The sequence below is a fragment of the Lepisosteus platostomus genome, chromosome 3 (assembly GCF_059453375.1).
Source record: "Lepisosteus platostomus isolate fLepPlt1 chromosome 3, fLepPlt1.hap1, whole genome shotgun sequence".
In the NCBI taxonomy this organism is placed as follows: domain Eukaryota; kingdom Metazoa; phylum Chordata; class Actinopteri; order Semionotiformes; family Lepisosteidae; genus Lepisosteus; species Lepisosteus platostomus.
In genome coordinates, this window is record NC_142613.1 from 76,798,768 (window position 1) to 76,810,895 (window position 12,128).

Genomic DNA, 12,128 nt, shown 5'->3' on the forward strand with positions numbered 1-12,128 from the left:
TTTATTTTTTAGCTGAGTGAATGTGTCTTTACCTGATTGTCATACTTGCTAAGGTATTCTGTTACATAGTCTTGAATCTGAAAGGCAGGTTTGAGACAAGAATATTCCAATTTAATACCACAACTCAAATTGTTTATGGATTGTTAGATTTATACAGTTACTGCAAGGTTGATCTTTTTACACCATGAAAGTAATGCTATATACCAGTACTTCTCTGGTAAACTTTAGAAAGGTTAACAAAACCGTAGTGAATGTGTCAGTGATACTACTATAAATAAATGTGTCCAAATGTTTGTGTTTCAGTTTTCAAGCAAAGAAAATGCTTGCTGTAACCCAACTAGCAATCAGTCCTTGCTTTTGCCTTGCTTTGGCCCAAAAGGCCAAAACATGAACACTGCTCTTACCAAAACAAAATAAATATTAGAAATATTAGATTCAGTTGCGAGTCCCAATAGATAAACCAATGAATCAGTTGACACATGAACATATTTCTCTAATGTGTGTCATACTAAACAGTCATTTGAAGTTCAAAAGCAATATCATTGTGTTTTACAGAACACTGCAAATATACTTTACTTGCTATACTAATCAAGAGTACATTATCTGCAAAAGGACATGGCATAACAGCTCTGATGTACTGTAACAGCTATGATGGAGCTGCTACTGTGGACTGCATTTTTTTCTAAAGGTGTGGCTTTGTTGATTTGGAGCACAAATCCTTTCGATTTGTCAGCGATGTGTCTGGGGTACTGCTAGCTCTATGGAAATTCATAGAAGGAAAGTCAAAAAGACATGCTGTCTCCAAAATAACAAAGTAACACAGCATGAGATCTTCTTCATCTTCTGATAGAAGTTAAGCTGTCTCAAGGGTTCCCGAGTACACGAGTGCACAACTGTCCATGGAAAAAAAGATAATGCACAAGCAAACCTAATGACACAATTAAGGAAAATATAATTATGTACTTCTTTCTAAACCTCATTTAAATTCTTATTCTTAGCAGCAGTAATCCTAAACAACTACAGTCATTTTATATTTTCTTACTAGTTAAAGATTTTATGCAAGATCTTTAATAGTATTAAAAACATATAAAGCAAATAATTGTAAAAGCACTCGTCTTTTGTCTCCTGATGTTTATAATTCCTCCTTGACCATCTGTATTTCTTATTATGTTTTTAATTCCTATGTGTAGACTTCATAACAAGGGAAAATCTTTATCTACAATCACCTTTCACACCTTTTGACCGATGGGCCTTATTAAAACTTCACACATAAAGACAGGTCCATGTACAATCAGAGAAGCATTGTCCCCTTTCCCTTTTCTTCATGTGGAGTCAGCTGGCTTGTAACACAACCTCTTTAACAGACCAGCTGACTGCAAGTGGAGAAAAAGAAAGGCTGACTAGTTTGAAAAATTTCCAAGGTGAAATTCTAAATCCTAAAATACTTGCAATAACGTATAAATGTTATTTGAAAGTAATATTAATTCAAAACATAGAAAGTTAAGACATTTAATTTAAATTAAATAGGAAAGATGGATGGTAAAAAGCACGGATTATTATAATTCATAGTTTATATGCAAGGTTATATTATTTATAATACTATTATATTTGCAGATTGTGATCAAACAGGGAATTACACTAGAGATTTAGGTTATACACTATAGCTACCCCTCAGAAATGTGGTCAAGCAGATGCACATGATTTATAGGTACTTCAGGACTACATGCAATTCACAAAATGGGACAAAAATTATACCAAAATATTTATAACCCAATAACCTAGGTGAATTGAATGGACTGTGCTAAACTACAAACATGCAATTGATGTACATTTTGTATTTTAGACAGTAAATGCTGTATTTAACATTGAACAAGATTGCTCAGGGCATCCACTGATCAGATGTTATATACCTTATTTACAGCTTAAGTGTGCAATTGTTGATTTATCAAACTATATTTGCATGATTAGCACTATATTGTAATATACTTAGCATAATCACCATTGATTAATGAAATGCCACATGGAACAAACTGTAGTGGTGCTATAACATATTTAATTTTAATGTTACTATTGTTAATAATTCAAGAATGTGTAACTGTATCTTTTTTTTGTAAGAAAAACTTTGCACAACTAAGTTTTCATACTGGTTTTTATAGACTAAGAGAGACTTAAGATAACTGCTGCTTCTGAGGCCATTGACACTAATCCTAAAGGTCATTATACCTACAGAAATATTTGCCTAAAGGATAAAGTGCCGTCCACTAAAATTAGCAGAGGAAATAGATAACAAATTAACTTTTTGTGTTTTAAAGATTTTATTTAACATTCAGATCAAAGTCCTATATTTCGGTCTTCATAAGAAGCACAGTGTAACAAAGCAGAATAGTGCGGATTTGGTTTTCCACAGAGATGATGAAAATAAATCTATCTGTTACTCTCTCACTTTTATACTTTATATGCATTCACGCAGAAAAAAGTGATGAACCTCTCAGCTATCCTTCTTTGTGGGACAAAGTACCAGGGCAACTTGATGAATTGGCAAAGGATGGCAAGATTGCCATCAACCCCTGGTGTTACATGCACAGAATGAGTCTGTATAAAGTGTTGCTGAGTGTAACAGACAAATATATGACAACTATTGGCTTAAATGGCACAGACAATCCTTTATGGGGCTTTCCAGCACAGCTTGGATGGAAATTCCGAACAGGTATGTCTTTAAATCTCTTTAGTGCATGCTTCAGAGTATAACACCAATTATATTAACCAGACATTTGACAGCAAATTCAAAATGCTGAAAGAAATATTATCTACACATTTTATTGCCAATAAAGTGCAACCAATTGTTTCATGGTGCAGATTTTATGGTATGCATCACTTCTGTTTCTGTAGGGATAACAAAACAGAATAGAAGAACAATAACTTCTAAAGAAAATATACTCCAACAAATAGATGATTAGTTTTATGAGATCATCACATGTCCAATTTGCAGTCAAAAATATGATCATAAAATAATTTCCTATTCTTATCATCAGGTAGATTAAATGATCCTACAAGTGTTTCTCTGCTCTGCGACCATTGCTCTGGAGGTGATTCATGTATTTCTCCAAAAAGCTGGTGGAGCTGTGAGTATAAGTATTTTTAAGGCAATAGACACACACTGTAGAAAATCCTTACTTGTGGTAGAATGGGGCCGTGGATCTTTATACATACAACACTCCAAGCTTCAGTATATTTGAAGATCTGGGAGGTTTCCTGGATCTGAAGGTTGCCTAGATGGATTGTTTTTTTTAAATATGCTTTTATATAAAACAATAGATTTCTCAATCAATAGGTAATCTCAAGCATTAAAAAATACTTTATACAAAATTAAAATTAGAAACTGTAGAGAGGCCACCACTTAACAGCAGCAGGTCTGCTCCAAACTGCTACAAGCTGTCCTATCCCCTATCATTATGTAAAGACCCATTAATTCACACCTTGAGAAAATACACCCATTCTACACTATTAACACATAATTGGTTGTTGCCTTAACAACACCCTAAGAACTATTTACAAAGATCAATTTGAGAGGCACCTTAGGCAGTGTCTTTGACAGACTTGTTCTTAGTCATTAAAGCATTTTTATGGGCCAGCCTGCCCCAGCATATACTAGAATTCTCTAGTAATTCTTCAAAGACTTTATCCCCCATAATTCTTTTATAAGAATTATATATATTTGAATTATATCCTTCGGATATATCAGTTAATTAGCTAGGGATATGCCAAAGTTTAAATACTGCATAATATAAATTTCCTGTTTTAGTGATAATCCAGTATTACTTTTTTTCTTATTTTATCTTTGGAATTCATTGTCAGAAACATTTTTGTAGCATTAGCAATATGTAATCCTCCAGAATAAATACCAAAATAATGAAATTGATTATTCTATGCTGAAGACACTTGACACAAAAATAAACAATTAAGTTTGAAAAATAAATGTAAAATTTATAAATAAGACAATGTTCGCTTATCTTTTTAGAAAATGGAAAGGTTATTTTGCAATTTTAGGTTGTCACATTTTAGGTTTAGATTCGCAACACCTTTGTACTTTTTACTGTACAATACTTTTATTAAAGATGTAACTGTTATCACAAAGGTCTAAACTCATAATAGCATTCTTGTATTGAAAAAGTTTTAGCACTTTTGAAGTGCATTGCATTATATAAAAATGTGAATAGTTATACAGTATAATGTACTGTACCATTACTTTCTACTTGCCTTTTTAACAAAATTGAATTGATCAAAATAATAAAAACAATTCTAATAAAGGAACCATTTTCTGTCTTTATTACACATTTAGGTGTGAATTACTATGTATCTGTTATTCCATTCCTCGCTGCAGAAGATGAGGGCTTTTTTCAACAAAGCCTTCCCATTGAGATTTTGCAACCTAGTGAAATGGCAGAAGACTTCTGTTACACAGTTTCAGGTTGTCAGTCACAAGTTCCAGAACTGATGTCAAAATGGGAAACCTTCTTCCAGGTAGAGTACTTTACCATTGGAGCATGTACCTCTGTTAGCTGCTGTAGAGTCAAGATTATAGTACAGCATTATGTCATAGTGTTAGAAGACAGGGTTTAGCTCTTGTAAGAGTCTGGGTGATGGTGGCTTGAATCTGGAGTCTGACTGTACTTGCCACACAATCACCTGGATCACAAAAACAGTGCACCATGGAGCTTTAAAATATGATAGATTTTAAATGTATTAGAACAACAGCACTCTAGAGATCATGTAGTCACAGTCTACAATTAAAAGTGACGTACAGTACATCAGCTCAGCATGGCCACCATTTGTGTCCACACTAGCATGTTTAAATGGAAGGATATACCTCATATTTTGCAGAGACCTTCAAGAATTATAATAAACAACTCTGGTGTAGGGGTCTCATTGCCTAGATCAGAATTATTTTGAATGAAAGATTAATGATGTCATAAATATTATGTTGGTTCAATAATTCAGACTCCTGCCTGAAAATGTAATTAAATTAATTATAATTGCCCTTTGTAAAATACTGTAAAATACAGTGAAAGACACATCATGGGATACCATGGTAAACAAGGTGCTGAATTACCATAAAATACTTGTGATCTTTTATCCTGAAGCTGGTGTTGTGAGAGAACAGAGCTAGCCCAGAGCAATAGGCCAGTGGAGGTGTAAGTACAGTCTAATTTGGCAATATCTGAGAAGCTGTCAGGAAGTGGTCAAAGATTATATTGTTCTAATGGCACTACTGTGTGGCCAGCAGAGGATAAGCACAGAGGTTGAAGAGGCATGGAGGAAAACAGTATAAAAGAGTGATAAAGAGAGAGGTCATTAAATCAGTTCAGTTTATTACTTACTCGCACTTCGGTACAATCGGGTAGAATCTGCTCTTGAAAGTCATGTTATACAACACAAAATATGTTGGGAATCTACCTAATAGAAATGAATTTTTACATAGGACCAGATTAAGTATAAAATATGTTGGTATTAAAGGCTTTATTGGCTGGAGACCAATCACAAATAATGGTTATTTCAAGTATTTCAGTCACACCATAAAGTAAGTAATAAAGTGTTAATCCCTTAGATGCCTTAAAAATATGTGATATCAGTTCCTTATTATGTTCAATATTTACTTTTTCTTGAAGTTGTTTCAAACTGCTTTTAGAAATAATGCTATACAAACTTTAGATATAATGGTTTGGAGGTTAAAATATTGTTTCCCTTTTTGTACTACTAAAGGGATTGAAAAACCTGAGTTTGTCTGATGTTCCAGACCCAGGAGATGAAGACAAAATATTGGAATTAATGTGGGAGGCACAAAAACTGTCTGTTTCTACAGCAGCATCTAAATTTGCAGAGCGGTGGGTAAATTTTATTAACATAGTACTTACAAGACGTGGTTCACATATTAAGGATTTTGAAGGGTATATTACAATTTCTTTCTATTACCAAAATGTTTTGTAAGAGGAATTAAAGAAGTAAATGACAGTACAGTCCATGCAATAGGTCACAGAGTATATAGTTTATTGTAAAGATGTGGTGCATGGGTAATTCTCTACTAACATTTTACAGTTTAGGTGAACATTCAGAAAAGAAACTGAAGAAAACAGTGTAGATTTTTACATATAGGCTACATTACATTAATTGAATCAAAACATCAGATAAACCACAAATTGCAAATAACATCCTCTTCATTTAAAGACAACCTTTTATTTTAATGGGGTGTGTTTCTGTGGTGTTTAAAATGTATTATAATGGCATTTCTTAAATAGGTGATATTTTGTGAATGAAAGCTCAATTGTTTGTTACAGTATAAAACAATACTCTGAGCCAGAGGTGAGCTTCAGCAGAAGCTGGTCCAATGCTGTTAACTATGTGGCTGCAACACACTTCCGCTCTGGCTTAAGGAAAACCAATCACTTCCAGGCCCCTATGCCAAGGAGGGTTCTTAAGGAGGGTGATAAACCTCCTAACATTGCAGACCTCAGTGCTGAAGAGAATCATGCCCTGTACATGTTCAGCTGGATGGATAGCATGAACAGGTTGATAGGTAAGTCTGTTCTGTTTATCCATGAATACCTACAATGAATATTAGTGCCATAGCAAAACACTTATTTTAGTGCTTCAGACAATATTCTACAGATGCACTGTGGTCTAGGTACTCTATAAAATCTCAAGATTTGGAATTTGCAGTGTGGAGCCACTTGTTAATTTAACAGATCACTTCAGTAGTTTGGAAAATTAAGCACACTTGTCTTTTTAACCCTCAAAGCTGCACTGAACCCGTCTTTCTTTGATCAGAATCTGCTCTAGCAAACCTTTAACCACAGCAACATAAGAAAGGTTACAAAGTTACAAGAGGAGCCCATTCAGCCCATCTATTCGATTTGGGAGTCAATAGCTACAGTACTTGATCCAAGGAACTCATCCAATTGTTTCTTGATTAAAGCCATTGTATCATCTTCAGCAATATGGCGGGGATAACTTTTTCCATAATCCCACCAAACTTTGGGTTAAATTAATGCCTCCTTTCACAGTTTTAAATTAACTTCCACAAAGTTTCCAGTTGGTCACTCTGGTTCTCCTGTCACTATTAAGTGTGAAAAAATATACTGGGCTTACTTTGCTAGTGTCTTTGATGATTTTGAATTTTGAATATCAGGTCCTGTTAGAAACTTTGAAAGGTTGCAGATGTAGAATGGGCACCTAATACCACTTTTTCACCTGATTGTTATTAGTTCAAGGTTCAAGGCTACCCTAATCTATCTGAATGTTCCAGATTAATTTTGATACACATTTTAGTAGAGGTCATTCTAACATCAAAATTATTATCTTGTTTTCTCAGTTCTAAAATAATAATTATGTTCTTTAAATTTGTTTATACTCCTGGTCCTTGTCTTTGTTTTTAATTTAAAGATAATTCTTCATTTATGAAGCCTTGGTTAGTGCTTTACCTGGTGATGTTTTTAATTCCATCCAATTTCCTTAATATATATTTAAGCTAAAGTTATTAATAAAATTGCTTTACTTGATTTCTTTTTTTTTTCAATTTCAAGTTTGTTTATTTGTCATACACAAGTATACAGTGGAATGAAATATAGTTCCTCCTCATCCACGGTGCAAATACACAAATACAGGCAGGACAGACAGGACACTGACATAGACATTGTAGACAGGATACACATAGTGCAAAGAGCAGTTAGTGCAAATTACAAGGTAAATACATAATACAATATACACAACACACTGGGGGGATTTAAGCCCTGTTTCTGGAATTGGGGTGGGTGCAAGTAGATTCCAGGGTGTTGAGGAGCCTGACAGCCTGCGGGAAGAAGCTATTACAGTGTCTGGTGGAGCTAGCCAGTACACTGCGATATCTTCTCCCACATGGTAAGAGGGCAAAGAGTTTGTGGGAGGGGTACATCTATTATTTTCTTCTCATGATCATGATTTCTGTTAGATTACTTGTAAATGGCATTCCCTTGAAGTATGAAGAGCTAGACCTGTCCCTCTGATATGCAGAAGTCTGAGTTGTGAGTTGGGTGGCCAGGATCCAATTAAACATCTGCACTAAATTATAGCTGTTTCACATTCCTTTGACTTGAAGTTTACTCTCTCGGTTCACTGTGGAGCCCTACTGGAACACTAAACCAGGTGAACATGCCTTCATGCAGGGCTTTAGGGACAATGGGAGCTGTCTGATCAAGGAGGGCGTGAACTTCAGCCGACTTGGTGAACTAGTTCATAGCAATGAATGTGACCCAAATGCCTACCTCTTTGGCTGCCTCTTTGGCCCAAGGAAAAGTTCCAGAATATGTTCCCAACTTATACACTGCTGCTGGGAGATGTTAGAAAAGGTGCTGTTAAACAGGTTTAACAAGACCAATGAACCAAGTTCATTCACAAGTAAGATTGGCCAAACATTCTCTGGGCACCTGTTGCTTATAACCTTTTTATGCTGATGTGAACATTGCTTGTCAATTGCAAAGCATCTTAGTTATCAGACTCTAGCTAAACTCTCAACACATGTGGGGTTCTGAGGTGCCAAAGAAGCACTCTAGGGTAGTACAGATGTTCAATTAGTCCAATATTTGGCACTCATCCAGATCCAAAAGTACTTATTGCGATCCCCAGCTGGTAATCTGAGGCTACCAACTTAAACTGCATCTTGTAAGCTTCCCACACTTGTGAGGCTCTCTGACATCTAGCTGTGTCCTCTGAAGACACCCTTCAAACAGCTGTGTTGCAAGAGGGGTGGTCTGTCTGATTGCTGCCATGTGCTATCTCTCTTGACGGCTCCAGTAAGTCCACTCTCACTGGCCATCAATGTCCACCACCAGTTTACAGTACTTGTTTTGTTGCTCGACCAGAAGGCTGGTTTCTGTGCCCAAGGTACCCTAACTGTTGTTGGCTTCTGGGAGTCTTGGGTGATCCAATGTTATTAATACAATGTTATGTATTGGAATACATAATCCAATGTTATTAACCCTGTTTCCTGTTTATGTGATAATTTAGCTCCTCCAAATTTCTGTAAACATTAGAGAAATTAAAATAGCTTCTGTGGGCTCAGAGAAAGATGCAGTGGGATTGGAATGGCTCTGTACTGTATAGTAACAGTGTTATATCTCCACCTAGTGGTGGCACAGCAGCAGAACAAGACATAGAGCTAGCAGTGGTTTATGTTTTCTTGCTCTGGCTATGGAGGGGCTCCAGCAGATTAGTTTCAAGCTCGTTCCAGGGGATATTGAGATCCCAGCTATCCCAGCTCCAGTGCTGTTCCAGCTGCCACTACTCCCAACTGCTTTCAGCTTTAAAGCCTGAAAATCCTTTGAACAACTAGGACTGTATCTGTACAGTATGTGTATTACTAATTTCAGAATTGTCTTTTTACCGAGCTATTTGAAACTGTTTAATATCACATTTAGAATCAGCTCTATTTCTTAATTAAATATAATTTAAAAAAGAGCAAGTAACACTTTCCATAAATAATTTTTTGTTTGTGTCAGACTCTTCCTGTGTGCTTGCAAATGCTTGCTTCCTGTGTGCTTCCTGTGTTCCTGTGTGCTTGCAAATAACAAAAACTTAAGAAATCAAAAATAAAAACATCAAGAAAGAATATGAGCTCTAATATCTTCAGCAGAAATAAAGACTTATGACTACCCAGGTTAATTATCTTCATCTTAATTTTCCAGCTATACAAAATCTTTATAAGTAATAAAATTCTGAGACTTCTGAGACTTCATATGCTAGACAGTAATGAGGATATGTTGAATATTTTTTTTCCATTTAGTGGTGCATTAAATTATGAAGGCATCTGACTTGCAATACTCCTTAGCCATATACTGTACTTTGTTATGCTTTTGTCATTCTTGTCTTAAGATCCCATCATTATCCAGCAACAAAAGTGAATTTTGCTGGTTATGAAATTATACTTAATAATTAATATTAAATATAAGAACTCATGTAAAATTGATTAAAAACTTTATGGATTCTAGGGTATGAAGAAGCACAATGTTTTTGCAGAAAATCAGAGTTTGCATCAGAATGCACTGACAAACAAGCTGAACACTCCCTCTAGTGACAAAAAGTATTTAATGCAGTCATGTTTCTCCAGTCTTGGAACATGTTCTTAGGGTTGCAAAACAAATTGATGCAAGCAGTTTTTTAATTGAATTTCTTTTCAACTAAATTAATTTCATAACATATTTTTTTGCTTTGAAGGTGGAACTCTGGTCAATACATGGAACAAAGCAATGTGCTCTGAAAAAGCAAGAGAAAAGGGAGAACAACTCCTCCAAGACCTGGTGATGAATCCTCAATTTGCTGTATCTGGATTGTTGTCCATTCTAATTGAGATGAGTTCCAACTGCTAGGAGCATATAGGAATGTACAGGAACTAACGTGGAAGATGAAGGGTTTTTTTTTTTAAAAGATGCATTACGTAAAATATCGTTTAACATCTTTATTAAAATATTTACAGAAGTCGCTAAAATGAAATTATAAACTGGACAGAATAATTAAACTTTGAAACACTTTTTTCAAAACCAAATTAAAATGTCTATCATTGACTCTTTTGCAAATTATTTTATCTGTTGTTTTAAAGCAAACCCCTGTATTTTTTCTCAGTTTTAGTTTTGGCCCCTTTTGTACATGTTTACTCATGTATTTAACTGTGTCTTATAAAAGAAAGGTTTTTATGTAGCCCACATATGTATTTTTTGATTATGTAAACAAAGTCAAAGAAAGGGTTTTTACATAATTTTAATTAATGTCTTGAGAATGATAGGTAGGTACAGTTTTTGAGGCCCAAACTTCCAAACATTTTGTGTTGCCGAGCCCTTACCTTCATTGCATTCATCCAGGGCCAGAACTGCTCTTGCCTTCACTCAAAAAGACTTTGTCTCGTCGCCCACCATAAAGTGAATCTTTCTTGATGTCAGCAAGCCTCCAGAATCTCCAAGTTACTTCAGCAGCTGCCCCTGAGGCAGATTTTCATCCTCTTTTGTCTCTCTGTTCTTACTCTCTCCTAATCCATTCTCCCCCCTTCCCTCTTCCCTGTCCATTTGTGGTGGAATCCCCAACCTACCCCACCTATGTCTTCTTTTGTCTCTCTCCCACTCCACTCCTCGGTTGAGAGCACAGGGAATCAGTCTGTATTTTGACCAGGGCTTCCTTGTTCACCCCTACGCTGTCCCTAGCATGTGGGCCAAGGCAGCTACAGCAATGGGTTCCTCCCCTCATGTTGGCGGGAATTCAGCCGGTCAGTACCAGATCTCTCTCCTCCCATACCTCTAGCCACATCCATAGCTCATATGCCTCCTTCTGGGGGGATTCAGCTCGAAATTCATTTCTGTCAAGCTATATCCAGCATGTGGCGGCTTCCTTTTGGACTCTACTCTTCCACACCAGCAGCTCTTTAGGCCAACAGTGGCCTGCGCTGCAGTAGAGTTCCCCACACTCGCCAAGCTAGCCATCCCCGCAACTACTATACTAGCCTACTACTAGTGCTGCAACCTATTCAACTCACATACTGACACCCACAGCACATGTGAATCCCTGCCCACTTGTTCATACTAGCTCAGGCCTGTGACACAGTTTCTCTCTCATTTATTCTACACAGATATTTTGGTTAAATACCCTCTCAGTTCCACAAAAACTGCAGCAACACTGATATTCTGTCCTGGTGCTTTTGGGATTCGTTATGGCAGGCTCTGGGCAGCCTGCGCTACCCCAAATATACTCTACAAATCATCTCTCTACATATAATAAAAAGGACTTCGGGAGGAAGGTTAGATCCTAATCTCACACAGTTCCACTTGCCTGCATATCTAAGTCTCGCCCCCAGGACTTCCCATAGCATATCTTTCTTATAGTACTCCCACCTCATATCTACACCCCTGGAGCAACACCCTGTCTCAATCTTTGCAAACTGAAGGGGAGGGTGTAGGTCAAATACAATCTGTACATTTTGCCTCTCTCTCGCATTTATTAGGACCTAACCAAACTACTGAAAGTAAAATATTCTATGATGTTATATTTATGTTGGCATATGACATTTACCAGATAAGAAGCAATTTTGCAGTGTTCTTGCTTTGGAGACAATCACA

The 12,128-nt window shown here is 36.2% G+C and overlaps 1 protein-coding gene across 1 annotated transcript; it reads left to right on the forward strand.

Annotated features, from left to right (window-relative positions):
* The first annotated feature begins 2,362 nt into the window (after nucleotides 1-2,362).
* leg1.1 (liver-enriched gene 1, tandem duplicate 1) lies at nucleotides 2,363-10,727 on the forward strand. Its single transcript, XM_088626865.1, has 6 exons — nucleotides 2,363-2,707; nucleotides 3,033-3,122; nucleotides 4,340-4,521; nucleotides 5,761-5,882; nucleotides 6,333-6,571; nucleotides 10,243-10,727. Exons 1-6 carry the CDS (start codon nucleotides 2,410-2,412, stop codon nucleotides 10,392-10,394), a joined length of 1,083 nt encoding a protein of 360 aa, XP_088482991.1. The 5' UTR covers nucleotides 2,363-2,409; the 3' UTR covers nucleotides 10,395-10,727.
* Nucleotides 10,728-12,128: the final 1,401 nt, after the last annotated feature.